The 16,219-nt window shown below is 41.8% G+C and overlaps 1 protein-coding gene across 2 annotated transcripts in view; it reads left to right on the top strand.

The window, feature by feature from the left end:
- The window catches only part of pcdh11 (protocadherin 11), a 184,346-nt gene that overhangs the window by 94,531 nt on the left and 73,596 nt on the right, over positions 1–16,219 (top strand). For both annotated transcript variants that reach the window (XM_088988516.1, XM_088988506.1), the window contains 2 exons: positions 5,043–5,078; positions 9,269–9,467. In XM_088988516.1, the coding sequence (XP_088844642.1) occupies positions 5,043–5,078; positions 9,269–9,467 (235 nt within the window). The remainder of the gene's footprint in view (positions 1–5,042; positions 5,079–9,268; positions 9,468–16,219) is intronic.

Below are 16,219 nucleotides of genomic sequence, written 5' to 3'. Positions count from 1 at the left end.
GAAAGGCAGCCACTCTGGCGGCGCCGTCTTGAAGTCAAAAGAACGAAAATTAAATAAATAACATGACAACACAAGGATAAATAATAAAGTCATTTTATTTTACTCCATAAGTTCTCTGAACAATGAGGAGCAATATTATTCTACTCACACTTTGTATAATGTATTGGTAGTAGAAACCGACAACATGCATTCAAGATGAATAAAAATGAGAGCCAGAGTCGAGTGATCCATGTTGTGTCCGTAGGAATGAGAGGAGAAGATTTGCTTTGTCAACGTCTTTATTGTGCCACCATGTTAGTCAACCTGTGGTCGTGACGTCACCGCTGCTTTTCGACCTGTCGCAACATTCTGTACCAGTGTGACATATGCTATAATCCGGTGGCTTCAAAGTACAATTTATTGCAATGAAATGAACACATTTTCACATTCAGCTCCAACGTTAGTTTGACATTCAAGTTTAATTTGATCCGTTAATTTTGACCCGTGAAATCACAATTTCCCATTGTGATTAATTCAAAAGTCATCAGGCCGTTCCACCCCACGAAAGCTAACAAAAAGATACAACTGGAATCAATCAAATTGTACATTGGCAAGCCACAAAGTGTTGTGAAATATGTGTTTATTGAAAATCACATATAAAAACAACACTGTTATGCTATACAGTGGTGTAGCTGGACAATGTATAAAATATCCAGTTCATGGTTTCTTAAAGGACAACCGACATCATTTTTGTTTCCTAACTGACATCAGAAAAACATTTTATAGCCTCTAAAACACCCAAAACATGCAGGCTGATATTTTTTGTCAAATGAAAAACACCAATAAAAATGACTTAAAGTCTCCCAAAACTACTTCAAAATGATCTGAGAAAGTTTCAGTTTCAGAACGTCCTGCCCCCTTGTTCGTGACATCACACCAAGATGTCTTGCCTTGCGCGAGAATCAAAACAATGGCTTCAGATTCGGAGAATAAGCTTTCTTACGATTCACCATCGCGTTATTCATGTGTTTTCCTTTTAATTTCGTCATCAACACGAATTTTTGAGAGCAAACAAAGTACCCAAAATGCATTGTGTGTCACTTTCTCGGTCAAGGGGGTTCCCTCCATGACGTGACGTCAGGAATCGTCACCAACTCCAAAACAAGACTTCCTGAATATTCAGCGTGAGTCTTAAAATGTAAAATATAGCTATACGCGGTGGAATCTGTAAAATACGCTCAGTAGAAGTCATATGAAGTGATTTTCCAAATTATGGACACAACTTTTCTGGAGGCGTCGGTTGTCCTTTCAGTCTCAACAAGCTAAAATGAAGTGATGGAATCTCCAGACTAGCAAGGCTCTCGGAGTAAAATACTGTGCAGTGTTAAGGCCTGTAAATACTTGTGTTGATGATGCCGCCTGCTTTTGGCCTTAATACTTTTGTGCGCCCCAAATTTGCTAGAGTTTCACTCAGTTGGGGGTGTCCCTACAGTTGGTATTAGCTAGGATACCACATGGTGGAAGTTCCTCTGCATTTGATTGCCATTTTGTGTTGTTGTTTTTACTTTACAAGCAACAAAGCAGCAACAACAACAAAGTGGCACATTAACTGCTCCAACAAATGGAACTCAATGACCAGGAATTCATTGAATTGAATTGTGAAATCGATCAAGGCGGCGACAGAAGTGTTGTGCACAGGCACTAAATGAAACTCATACCAAACTGAGGAATGCTGAGTACGGCATCAAATCATGTGCCTAAACTGACCATTCATGAAAGATCGAAGCTCTGGCCATGCAAAATACTCATCACAAATCAGATATATAGGTTCCCAAAGGAAAAAAAAACAGCTGTTGTTGTGTGTTCCATGTTCATATTCGAAAGATGAAAGTGAACTGTCCAGAAAATTCATGAAAATCCAAAACGAACAACCATTTGCGCTCACAGTCACATTTACCTGGGAAAGATGATGGTTGATGGAGTGACAAGAAAAAGGTGTCCAAAAAAGAGAACATTTTGAAAGTGTGGTGGCATTTCAGACTAAAAATGCTCTCACACGTGATTAGCTTTATTATATATCTGGTTGGGTGTCTGCAGCTGTTTTTTTTTTTGTTTTTGTTTTTAACGGGGATATTGTCCACGTTGTGGTGTATACATTGTTAAGCCTGTAACACATACAAAGACAAACCACAAGACAATCAGATGATGAAATGGCTTGTGTGTGCGCGTGTGTGTGTTAAATATTTAAATATACTGTACATTTAATGATAGTATAGTAACCTCCGCCTTGCCTGCCTCACCTTACCCATAACTGGAAAAAAATGGGCTACTGAAATCAGAGCACAATGAAGTCTGGTGGTTTAATCAATTATTTATCAAATATTTTAATGATCAGAGTGCCTGGAGTGATCAAAGCTGGAGTGGCTTTGCCGGCGAAGACATCTACTCTACTTTGATGTGCTTCCCCAACAAAAGCACTTATCAGTAGCCGAACTTTATCAAACTCTGGTGCTGTTCATCTGAGAGCCATTCCCATACATAAGGCCGGTGCCCAGTGCAAGAGAATAAAGGACAAAAGTCACCCCAATCAAACTGATTACTTAAAACTAGATTGTATACTTACAACTCATATTTTGAATGTTGAGGTCATCTCCTCAGATTCTGTGTGTACATTAGCATATATTTAATTGGATGGCAAGGTCTCCAACATGACGTGGGTGTCACGAGATGTTGAATAAAACATTACATGGAGAAGAAACAAGTGCCTTAAATAAAATCCACAATTAGGATGACCAGTCAGTGAATGCAAATTAGCCACTTGTCAAAAAAAAAGCCCAGACAAACGTTAGCTAGCTAAAAAGTGTAAATGCATCCACATATGCTATCACTATGACATACACGACTTTAATTATGATCATCAAGTCATGTGAATTTACGCAGCATTCGAAACCCTGACGTGTACAGCACCAAATACAAGCCACAAGGTGAGAACAGATTCAGTATTTTCAAAGCAACTACAGTACATGTCTCCAATATGCAAATACTCTATCTGGTTCAAATATATATATTTTTTGCCTTCCAAGGATGTGAGATCAAAATTTACATTGGCATATAATGTGCACATGTGCAAAACATGAGATATTATGCAGCGTGTGGACGGTTGAACGGTAAATGAGAAAATTCAGCCATTTTGAAAATAAAATCCAAAAATGGTGAAGTTAAATGGAAAAGAATGTTCAAGTACAAATCACTAAATAAATATAACCGTTTCATTTATTTTGTCATTTGATATTTCCATGATGACAGGCTGTGCCTCACCTGCCTCCCCTGACTGCACGTCACTGCTTAAAAGGATTGTTTAAAATAGATTAATATTTTTGTTTTGTTTTTGATAAATTAGTGCAAGTGCAATGATCGCTCAAAACAAAATTTTCTTGTCACTGTTATACCGTTCCACCACATCAGTCCTGCTCGCCTTGCCTAAGTGGCTCTTCCTCTGTAGATTTCTATTTTGTTTACAAATCAAGTCATGTGCCCCGAAAAATTAAATAGTTATCTCTGTGTGAGTTATCTCAGTCCTCAGGGAAATGATGCTTTTCTTTTTTTTCTTTTTTTTTAGCAGGCTTGTGTGTGTCTTTTGTTCCCAATTTAGAAGCTTGTCTGTGTGTATTATTCATTTTTGATGTCTTGTTTGTTATTCTGCTCACTTTCTTCTTTGACATCTCAAGAAAACATCTTTACCAAAGTGTCAGATGTATGGCTTGTGTCAGGACGCTGGGTTTTGGCCTCCCTCCCTTTTTATTGTATTTTAGTGGGAGATTGTGTACCCGCTAACTAAGTTTGCAAGGCTCACAAAATGTGCTTTGCACCTGGAATTTGAAATCAATATATATCCCAAACCTCAATTCTGCCGAAAAACAAAGTTGCTGTTTTAAATTTATGCGGTTATCAATGCGTCTGTGTAAGCTCTCAGTCGTACAGGAGTGGTCCATCGATGAGAAGGTTTCTTCAGCCGTCATCTGTACAAAAGTGAAGGTTTCGGACGTTTCGCCTCCTATCCAAGAGGCTTCGTCAGCGAACTAAAGTCTGACTGGTCGTATCGGCCCCATTTATATATCCCTAATGTCCTTGCAGGAGTTTCTGAAAAATTACAAAGAGTCCTTTGGCAACATAAAATTCCTACTTATTTCAAACCGATAAACACGTTAAGGCAAAAATTTGTGCATCCAAAAGATAGGCTACCAAATGTAAAACAAAGTAATGTAGTTTATTCCATACATTGTAAGAATGAAAATTGTAAAGAGCAGTACATTGGGGAGACTCAACAAATTCTCAAAAAAAGACTTTATCAACATCGCAGGGATAATACTAGTGGGCCTCAATCGGCAGTACATTTGCACCTAAAAGCTAGCAACCACTCATTTGACGACAATGAGGTTAAAATCTTAGCGAAAGAACATAGATGGTTTGAAAGGGGGGTAAAAGAGGCGATTCTTATAAAACAACAAAATCCTTCATTAAACCGGTCTGGTGGTGTGAGGTTCAATTTGGATCGTTCATACAATAGCCTGCTCAGGCAAAACAGGTTAGGCAACTTTCGCAATGCTGATGAGGGTCGTTATGCTGATGAGGTGATACCGGGGGGAGTGGGGGTAATAGGCCAGTCGTTAGTCAGGAATGTAGGAACAATCAGTGGGGCCACAGGGAGGGGTCCCGCCCCCCCAACCTGAGAGTAGGGACCTATCATAGCTGAGTCCGGCGCCACCAGGTCTGGACATTAGGGATATATAAATGGGGCCGATACGACCAGTCAGACTTTAGTTCGCTGACGAAGCCTCTTGGATAGGAGGCGAAACGTCCGAAACCTTCACTTTTGTACAGATGACGGCTGAAGAAACCTTCTCATCGGCGGTTATCAATGGTTGAACTGGTTCGCTTTGGGGATGGCAGAATGTTCCTGACACAGGTTCCTTTGTTTGCTCTAGGTATTCATTTACATTGTAAATTCTCTGTCAGACACGGTGAGATCCTGATCTAAAGCGACTCCTCTTCTGTCCTTGCAGGAGGCCTGTCAACTTGGGAAGATGACATCTGTGAATGTAAGTCATGCACTCATATACTCCTTGCCGTGTTCTTCATTTTGCAGCTTCCTTCAAAAGCATGGCTAATGCACGATGCTTGATAACGTGTAATGTGCTACAATCCCTGAATGTAGAGGCTTCGTTCAATTCAGCATCCCTGATATATATATCGAATCCCGCTTAGGGCAGAGAAAATGAGCACAAAACATCATCCAGTGTGGGTCCTTGGGCAAGACCCTTCATGCTAATGCCTACCTCATACAATGATGAGAGACAATAAATCAAATGACATGCCGGCTCAGACGTCGCCCGGCCAAACAAGGTCTGCGTCAGGTGCTGGGGAACCAGAACACCTTGATAAAAATGGGCTACTGGAACAAAGCGGAGATGGACGAGTTGCGATAACATGGCTCTGTTGGAATGCTCCTACTCAAGCAACCCGAGTCAGAGGGGTTACATGCGGAGAATGGGGGCTGAATGGTTACTTCGAAACCCACAGTCACGGTTGACCACAAAACAACTAGTTGTTCAGTGTTCCAATATCCACAAACGGCAATTGCTATCACAACTTGAGATTGATGAGGTACAACACAAATTCTGAGGTGAAGGGCCCCAGGCTGCCACTTCAGAGGAAGAGATTAGACCAGAGATTGGGAGGCAAGCCCCAATGAATGATGAAATTGGGAGACCAGCCCCAATGAATGAAATGCTGAGCGAAACAGCAACTGACCTGAGAGATAAGATCATGGCAAGGATGAAAACTGGGCAACCGAGAAACCAATTACAACGGCTATGTGAAGGACCACCTGAAAGTCTTATGGAAACTGTGAATGCAGCACTGAGAGCGATCCCGACAGGAACGATCACGGAAACCAATGGGCTGATATACCCACCATGGAAAAAAAGGTTGAAGGCTAAGGTCAAGGCGGCTCGGAAAGATGTGAGTCAATTGACGGAGACCCAGAGAGGTGTGAATAAAAGGCCAATACCCAAGAGGTAAATGAAGATAACCATACCTGAAGCACTCGAAACTGCCAAACAAAGGCTCCAGGCCGTGTCCAGTCGCCTAATGAGGTACACGAAAGTGAATGAGGCCCGAAGAATAATCAAGCTGTTCGCAACACAACCTGCGAATGTGTACACTCAGTGGCAGGGTTCCAACAGCAGAGCAGACCCTCTAAGAAACTGAAAGATACAGGAAATGTATATGGGAGAAGTAGGTCGCACATAACAGCAGCGCACAATGGCTGGTGACTCTTAGAGAAGAGCACAGCAACCTCCCTGAACAGAACCCAGTTACAATCACAGCGGCAGACATACAAGAATGAGTCTCAGGCATATCAGACGACATGCTGACGTGGCCTGTAACACGGCAGCTTCACATTAAAAGCTATATATTTTCAATTTGAATTTATCCGAATAGTGTTGTATCTTCAAACAATTTTAACAATTCAATTTTATTTACCGTATTGTAGACTTCAATATGGGTTGTTTCCGAGTCAAAATGCTGATATCGTGTAGTTTTGCAGAGGAGCTCGCAATAATGACATGACTCAGCTAATTTGATTCATAATTCAGCGGGTTTGTCATACCATCTCACTCATCGTTGGACCCACTCGTCAGCATCACCTCCTCTTTGTGTGTTCTTGTTAAATTGTACATTTCACACACGGGTACCAACATAACAAACACCTTAAAAACCCAAAGTAAAGGCTGGACAAGGTAATACTCCAAAATTGTTTTCAGTAGTGGAGCGGGTCAGAGGTCATGGCGTCTTTTGGAAAATGTCTGACCGTAGTTTTGCAGTGTGAATGTTTCTGGTTATAAAAAAATTAATTCCGTCAGAGGCTGGTGTTCATGAGGTAAACTACATCTGTTACATCCCTTTGAGTTAACCTCAAATATACTAGTTTGTCACTCACTAAGGGATGGATGGGCGGAAATAAAAGTGTGACGGAATGTACAAAGTCGACTTTAAAAAGTATATTCAAAATAGTACAGAGATTGGACATTGATATTGAGGCAAGTGGATGCTACTTGGTCAATCACTGAGTGTGACAGGCCTCTAATCCGGTAACCCATGAATCCAGACACATCCGCATTTCTCTTAGTGGAGGGTATGTTTTGCATTGGCTGGCTTGTGGCAGAATTTGGCAAACACACACCCTCCTGTTCAGTTTATCTCTGTGTACATACTTCTCAAGGCGTTGTTTTATATGGCTGAACAGGCTTTGTTTACTCTTGATATCTCTTACCACAGCTTGTTGTTGGTTCATAGATTTCTGGCAGATTCTTTAAATAAGTGACAGCGCTTCGTAAAACACACACCTTGACTTCTCTGTGAATGTGTTTTTGTTTGTTTTGTTTTTAATGCTTGTCATTTTGCATTAACATTTGTTTCACCCCCATAGCGAAAAGAAATGACCAAAGACACATTAATGGAATTACATAGTAATTAATATGTATTTAAAATAAACTGTTTTTCACCTGGTGCCATCTTAATTGGGTTTGAAGAAACAGCATTTTCTATTGGGAGACACTTTTTTATACAAAATGATTATGGCTTAATTGTCACGGACAGCTGTTGGTTCTAATAGATTCTGGGTGCATTTGCCGAAACACGTTTTGAATAATTAGAATCATGTGAAGAGGAAGAATGTTTTTTTTTGTAGCGCTGCCAAGCCTCCTCCATAAGTGGGCTCACTCTTAAGCCAGAACTTGAGGCCTGTGTCCGCGTACACACTCTACTCATTTGAGAAACACCTGTCAAAGCTGTTTGAGAATGACAAGGTATTGTGGTGCCTTGAAAGTCTTGTATGCATGGTGCGCACACCTATACGATTTTGCCAACAAGATTTTGCTATAGTTCTTCTCCCTGTCAAAGCCTGAAAGAGAGACAGAATATTTTTTGAAATCCCACATTGGCAATTCTCCATTTTCATCACAAGTCATTGCATTGTTTTTTGTTTTTATTTTTCGTCATTTCTCTAAGCCAAATAGAAACAATGAATCAGTGAGAATGTACAACCTTTGCCAAAATGAACCACTTTAAGCCCTATTTTTGTTTTGGGTGCAAGTCTAGCACAGAATGTATTGTAACTGTGGGGCCATGGATGGAGTTGTCTTGGTTTTGATATTTTGCTCAAGTTTGTGCCAGTTAAATCAAGTAACCCCCCCACCCACCTTTTAGCTCTGAACCTTTATCATAGTCCAGGAAGCTAGAGGGTTAGGCAGAGAGTCTTTGCTCTTTCCACACTGCGCTTTTCTGTACTGAAATATCTGATGTTGTTCTCAGAATCTCCAAAGTTGGTTGATAATGACCAAGCAAAGATACTGTGGGACTTCCAGATAAAGAATGACAATATGTTAATGGTGAATTTACCAGATAAGCCACTGTCTTGGATGTAGCAATCCGGAGTGATGGAGACATCATAAAGAAGGAAAGAGAAACTGGAGAATTACCAAAGGCTCAAAGAGGAGCTGGAGAGAGCCTGGAAGGTAAAGTTGAAAATCAAGCCAGTGGTGGTCGGAGGAGATAGGGCAGTGACCCTCAAACTCGATGAGTTGTTCTAACAAATCCCATTCTTACCATGATCTTATCTTTCAGGTCAGTTGTTGCCTCCGTCAGCATTTCATTCATCGAGGCTGGCCTCCCAATCTTATCACTTGCATTCACTGGGGCTGGCCTCCCAATATCTGGGATATCCTCCTCTTCTGATCTGGCATCCTAGGGCCCTTCATAATTGAATCTGTGTTGTATATCATCAATTTCAAATCGCGATGGAGCTATGAGTTCTTTCATGATCAACCGGTTTTGAAGTAACTATGACGAAGGTTGCTTGAATGCCAACAGAGCCATATTATTGCATCTCGCCCATATCCGCTTTGTTCTAGTTGCCCATTTTTCATCAAGGTCCTCTGGTTCTCCAGCACCTGACGACGGGCATGTTGTCCATTTCACTGTCGCACTCTCTCTCTCACACGCACACACACACACACACACACACACACACACACACACACACACACACACACACACACACACACACACACACACACACACACACACACACACACACACACACACAAACACATTTGGAAAATCAGTATCTAATCTAGTCTTGTCTGAACACCTTTAGAAATAAATAATTTTATTTTATTTTTGATATGATTTTTGTGTGAACACTTCTCTCGCACCACTTTCCCAGACCCAGCGCCGGGTGACGTTCCATCTTCCAGATGGTTCCCAGGAGAGCTGCAGTGACAGTGGACTGGGTAATCCAGAACCAAGCAGTCCTGCTGGTACCTCCCAAGCTCTTCCATTTAGCTTCCCTCTTGAGGAGTATTACGAACAAACATCCCCCAACAGTCGCACTGAGGCAGATGGAAACTCAGATCCTGAATCAAGTGAGTCCAAACCATTCTTATGTTAAATTGTGTGCCGTGGGTTCCGATCTGTGCTCCGGCCTACATGTGGGAAGTTTGTTATGAATGAATGAATGGATATTTTTCAAATGTAACTTTTATTAATGAGCTAAAGATTCAGCAGAATGATTTGAGGCTGAGCGGCTTGTACTTTGTATTTGCCTGACAATTAAGGAAGCTATATTCTAATTTATTTATTTTTTCACCAGAGATCTTCCAAGAGGTTAAATTTTGCCATTTCTATTGATGAATAAGTGATCAATCCATCTCCTGCATTGAAATAAATATTTAATTGTCATTTTAGTGTACTACCGCCACTTTAAAGTTGTTTATCAATGTATTGCAAATATCCATATGCTTTTCGAGGGAAGTATGCTTGTTAAATGTACGTGGTGATTCATGACTCAAGTACTTCACAGAACAGCTGTCACTGTATCGTCTGCTTGCCACTGAAGTTTTCCTTAAGACAAAACCAAGTCACAAACATATACAACATTAAAGAAAATCAATTAATTGGCTGATGGATGTGTGTGGGGGCACACACGGTATTCCTCTGCACCAGTGGTTCTTAACATTTTCAGAGGGTAGAGAACCAAACAAGTTAATATGCACTCAATGAACCCTTTTTTACAAATTCAAGATTTTTAAAAAGTGTATGTATTGTATATTGTGTATATATAAGTACACACACACTGTGTGTATATATATATATATATATATATATATATATATATATATATATATATATATATATATATATATATATATATATATATATATATATATATATATATATATATATATATATATATATATATATATGGGAGACGAGTGGGAGACAAGTGGGAGACGAGGGTTCGAATCCCACTTGTGGCAGAGAAAATGAGCACAATGACATCATCCAGTGTGGGTCCTTGGGCAAGACCCTTCACGCTAATGCCTACCTCATACAATGATGAGAGACAATAAATGGAATGACATGCCGGCTCAGACGTCGCCCGGCCAAACAAGGTCTGCGTCAGGTGCTGGGGAACCAGAGCACCCTGATGAAAAATGGGCTACTGGAACAAAGCGGAGATGGACGAGATGCGATAACATGGCTCTGTTGGAATGCTACTACTCAAGCAACCCTAGTCAGAGGGGTTACATGCGGAGAATGGGGGCTGAATGGTTACTTCGAAACCCACAGTCACGGTTGACCACGAAACAACTAGTAGCTCAGTGTTCCAATATCCACAAATGGCAATTGCTATCACAACTTGAGATTGATAGGTACAACACAAATTCCGAGGTGAAGGGCCCCAGGCTGCCACATCACAGGAAGAGGTTCAACCAGAGATTGGGAGGCAAGCCCCAATGAATAATGAGATTGGGAAGCCAGCCCCAATAAATGAAATGCTGAGCGAGGCAGCAAATGACCTGAGAGATAAGATCATGGCAAGAATGAAAACTGGGCAACGAAGGCACCGATTACAACGGCTATGTGAAGTACCACCTGAAAGTCTCATGGAAACTGTGAATGCAGCACTGAGAACGATCCCGACCGGAACGATCACGGAAACCAATGAGCTGATATACACCTCAGCATCAGTGATCCTAGACATGCTTGGCTACAAGAGCAACCATGAGAGCCACGAGATTCATTACCCACCATGGAAAAGACGGTTGGAGGCCAAGATCAAGGCGGCTCGGAAAGATGTGAGTCAATTGACGGAGACCCAGAGAGGTGTGAATAAAAGGCCAATACCCAAGAGGTACATGCAGATAACCATACCTGAAGCACTCGAAACTGCCAAACAAAGGCTCCAGGCCTTGGCCAGTCGCCTAAAGAGGTACACGAAAGAGAATGAGGCCAGAAGAATAAACAGACTGTTCGCAACACAACCTGCGAAAGTGTACGCTCAGTGGCAGGGTTCTAACAGCAGAGCAGACCCTCCAAGGCTGGAAACTGAAAGATACTGGAAAGGCATATGGGAGAAGGAGGTCGCACATAACAGCAGTGCACAATGGCTGGTGACTCTGAAAGAGGAGCACAGCAACCTCCCTGAACAGAACCCAGTTACCATCACAGCGGCAGATATACAAGGAAGAGTCTCAGGTATGAAAAACTGGACAGCACCAGACCCGGATATGGTCCACACCTACTGGCTAAAGAAACTCACAGCTCTCCACGAGCGCCTCGCAGCACAAATGAACCAGCTGCTGATGGATGGGACTCACCCAGGATGGCTAACCGAAGGGCGAACAATCCTGATCATGAAGGATTCCTCAAAGGGTGCAGTTCCTTCCAACTATCGGCCAATAACCTGTCTCTCCACAACATGGAAGCTCATGTCAGGCATCATTGCGGCTAAGATAAGTGGACACATGGATCAATACATGAGCAAAGCACAGAAAGGCATTAGTAGAGATACTAGAGGTGCCAAACATCAGCTGCTGGTTGACAGAACAGTCGCTCAAGACTGCAGGTCCCGACATACCAACCTGTGCACAGCCTGGATTGATTACAAGAAAGCATATGACTCAATGCCACACACATGGATCAATGAATGCTTGGAGTTATATAAGGTCAACAGGACCCTGAGAGCCTTCGTTGCAAACTCGATGAGGATGTGGAAAACCACACTTGAAGCCAATGGCAAGCCACTAACGCAAGTGTCCATCAAATGTGGCATATACCAAGGTGATGCACTCTCCCCACTGCTGTTCTGCATAGGACTGAACCCCCTCAGCCAGATAATCGCCAAGACAGGCTATGGATACCGCCTCAGAAATGGAGCTACGATCAGTCACCTCCTCTACATGGATGACATCAAGCTGTATGCTAAGAGCGAAAGGGACATAGACTCCCTGATCCACACAACCAGGATCTACAGCAGTGATATCAGAATGTCATTCGGGCTGGAGAAATGTAGTCGGATGGTGACTAAGAGGGGCAAGGTAGTCCACACTGAAGGGGTCTCACTCACTGAAGGAACACTAGCAGACATTGAAAACAGCTACAAGTACCTCGGTATACCACAGGCCAATGGCAACCTCGAATTAGCAACAAGGAAAGCGGCTACGACCAAATACCTCCAGCGGGTGAGGCAAGTCCTCAGAAGCCAGCTCAATGGCAAGAACAAGACCCGGGCAATAAACAGCTATGCCCTGCCAGTGATCAGATACCCTGCAGGAATAATAAGGTGGCCAAAGGAAGAGATTCAGACCACGGATGTTAAGACCCGAAAACTCCTCACCATGCACGGAGGGTTCCATCCCAAGTCCAGCACCCTGAGACTGTACACAAGCCGTAAGGAAGGAGGCCGGGGACTAGTGAGTGTGAGAGCCACTGTCCAGGATGAAACATCCAAGCTCCATGAATACATCAAAGAGAAGGCTCCAACGGATGATGTACTCAGAGAATGTCTCAGTCAATGGGGAACAGAGGATGAGGTGCTGGAAGAGGGACAATCATGGGAGGAAAAGCCCCTACACGGGATGTACCACCGAACCATAGCAGAAGTGGCTGATCTCAAGAAGTCCTATCAGTGGCTAGAGAGGGCTGGCCTAAAGGACAGCACAGAGGCACTCATCCTGGCTGCCCAAGAGCAGGCCCTGAACACCAGAGCCATAGAGGCAGGGATATACCACACCAGACAAGACCCAAGGTGTAGGTTGTGCAAAGAGGCACCTGAGACAATCCAACACGTAACTGCAGGGTGTAAGATGCTGGCAGGGAAAGCGTACATGGAGCGCCATAACCAGGTGGCTGGCATAGTCTACCGAAACATCTGTGCGGAGTATGGACTGGAAACCCCAAGGTCAAAATGGGAAACACCTCCCAAGGTGGTGGAGAATGACCGAGCAAAAATCCTGTGGGACTTCCAGATACAGACTGACAAGATGGTAATGGCCAACCAACCAGATATCGTGGTCATCGATAAAGGGGAAAGGAAAGCCGTTGTCGTGGATGTAGCGGTCCCGAGTGATGGGAACATCAGAAAGAAGGAACATGAGAAAATCGAGAAATACCAAGGGCTCAGAGAGGAGCTGGAGAGAGCCTGGAAGGTAAAGGTGACAGTCGTGCCTGTGGTGGTCGGAGCACTTGGGGCAGTGACCCCCAAACCCGACGACATATATATATATATATATATATATATATATATATATATATATATATATATATATATGCTTTCCTCTTCAGTGCTTTCTTCTACAGTATATATATAATCTGAAGCCATATATATATATAAAAAACGATTGCATTCATATACAGTACAGTATGCTGTAGCACTGATCTGCAGTGAAGGTAGGATGAAATTGCTTTCCGTACTCTTTATAGCCATTGTGTAAGTGAGACAACATTCCTTGTTGCATCAGCCTCCCCGGCATCTGTGCTGACATGTCTGGGCCTGGAGTGTCAGAGCGAGTGTGATTGTGCATACATTTGTTCGACATTAGATAAGACGGGTGACATTCTCCTATGTGAGACTAATAAAGGCAAATCCATCCATCCATCTCGTTGATGGCTCTCTATGCATTTACATGGAAAGGACCCTTCTATTTAGGATATTTTTTTTTCTGGTGTTGCTTTCTGAGACAATGACGTGATGCATCTCATATTTACAAGTCGACATTCACATGGAAATACTGTATGCACTTGTGAAGCAGAGTATGCTTTAAAAGTGAAAGCAAAGACACAACCCGATGATCAAACCTCTCCTTCACTGTCAGATATTCACCATGGTGACGGAATATTTTAATTCAAACACATAGACTGAATTGCTCATCATCTGATTGATATTCATTGACATAAACATCTCACATTACATCCAGCTGCTCACTCACTGGAATTATTGCACACTTTGCTGTTTGAGATAAAAAATGTTAAAGCAAATCAATTTAAACTGTAAGACTTGCTTATTTGAAGGACATTATTGCAACAACGCAGTTGCACATGTGACATTACTAAGATTTAAAAGACACAACAAATATTACTATGTTCGTGAAAACGATTTCACAGCAAAAACAGACCTCTCGGTATGCAAACTATATAACTTGACTCGGGAGATACGTACATTAAAATAGATACACCTCGATCGCATAGTAAAATATTTGATGAGCAGGAATAGTGTATCTGTTGTACATGTTTTATCATTTAAATGCTTTACACTGCAGATGATTGTGATAGTTTCCCGACAATTGCAGCATTGCTTTAGTTTAAATGACAGCATGAAGAAAATGATGGTAATGCAATGAAATCAAGTATCTTTAAATTAGAATCGGGCCTCTTATAGATTAAAACTACATCAATTTGAGTCAGATATTGACTGCATTATTAATGGATGTACAAAGGTGGATATACACAAACAACACACCACAAATGTGATTAAAAAGGCCAAGCAAAAGGCCACTGGTAAATCATAACTACAGTGAAAGCAGAGAGCAATCAATATACAGTAAATTACAGCCCCATAGTCCATTTAATTGTGAAAATCAAAGACCATTGGAATAATGCTTGAATTCAATACAAACCCGATGATTCGCCCAGGCCAACTTAACGTAACATGTATACATTAAAAAATAACATTTTAAATGTATTTTATTATTTACAAAAATGATCACTTAGATCAGTGGTCCACAATCCTGGAGCCTCAGCCCGGTACCGCTCTGTAAATCATTTGGTACCATGCCACACAGGAAGAAAAATAAGTTTGATTATTTCTGCTTTATTGATTTGAGCAGCAAATCCAATAGTGAAGCACAAGTGTCATACACTGGTATTCAACTCCTGCTTCACTGCCTTGCTTATCAGCAAGTTCTGCCAGAGCCTGATCACAGTCCTGATCATTTGACTTGTTTGTAATGGTGGGGAGGAACATGCAGGATAGTCGGCCTCGAGCAGCCATGGGCAAACTACAGCCCGCGGGCCACATACGGCCCGTTATGCTTTTTAATCCGGACCGCCGAATTTGTGCAAATTATAGTAAAAACAGTGTCTGAAAGTCATGACAAAAAGTTAGCGGACGACAGAAAAATGGGGCAGGCAGCTTTATGGACGGGCAGACAACTCTGAAAAGTTGCCTGCCCGGCCATAAAGCTGCCTACCCCATTTTTCCCAACTTGAAACACAATACGATGAGTAATCGCAATAAAAAACATTTTCGCAAAGTATAAAGTTTTTTTTTTAATTAATCCTCTACCTACCACAAATGCGACCTTGCTCAATTTACAGTAAATATCTCCGGCTGAAGATTTTGCTCCATTTATCGTTGGTCGTCATGGTACACAATGCAATGTTTGCGTTGCGTTGTCTGCTACAAGCCACAAAGCACCTTTCATAACCAGTGACGTGCGGTGAAGTTTATGGCTGCACTGACGTCATCACAGTCAGATTTACAAACATGAACTCTACAGAGTAGCTTATTAACCATTTGATTGGCAACAGTTAATGTTTTGTTTAAAATGTCATGTCAGCATTCTTTATATAAACTGTAGCATAGAAAAAAAAGAATTAAAAAAAAACAGATTATGTTACCTTTACTTATAAATGAAGTCCATGCGCCGCTCCTTCTGAAGAAAGGCATCGATAACTTCTTTGTAGAAGCCTTCCTTATCTTTCTTCAGTTTTAAAAGTCTCTATTTCTTTCAATTTAGATATGTAATCCTCGATTCTGAAAATAAGGCCAAGCAACACGAAAAAATGACTGGATGGTTGCACTTAACTTGCTAACTGTTTACTGTCGCTTTCT

The sequence above is a fragment of the Hippocampus bargibanti genome, linkage group LG02, assembly GCF_051943395.1.
Source record: "Hippocampus bargibanti isolate YZ-2025 linkage group LG02, ASM5194339v1, whole genome shotgun sequence".
In the NCBI taxonomy this organism is placed as follows: Eukaryota; Metazoa; Chordata; class Actinopteri; order Syngnathiformes; family Syngnathidae; genus Hippocampus; species Hippocampus bargibanti.
The sequence above is the reverse complement of the archived record's forward strand: the minus strand, read 5'-3'. Positions and strand labels throughout refer to the sequence as shown.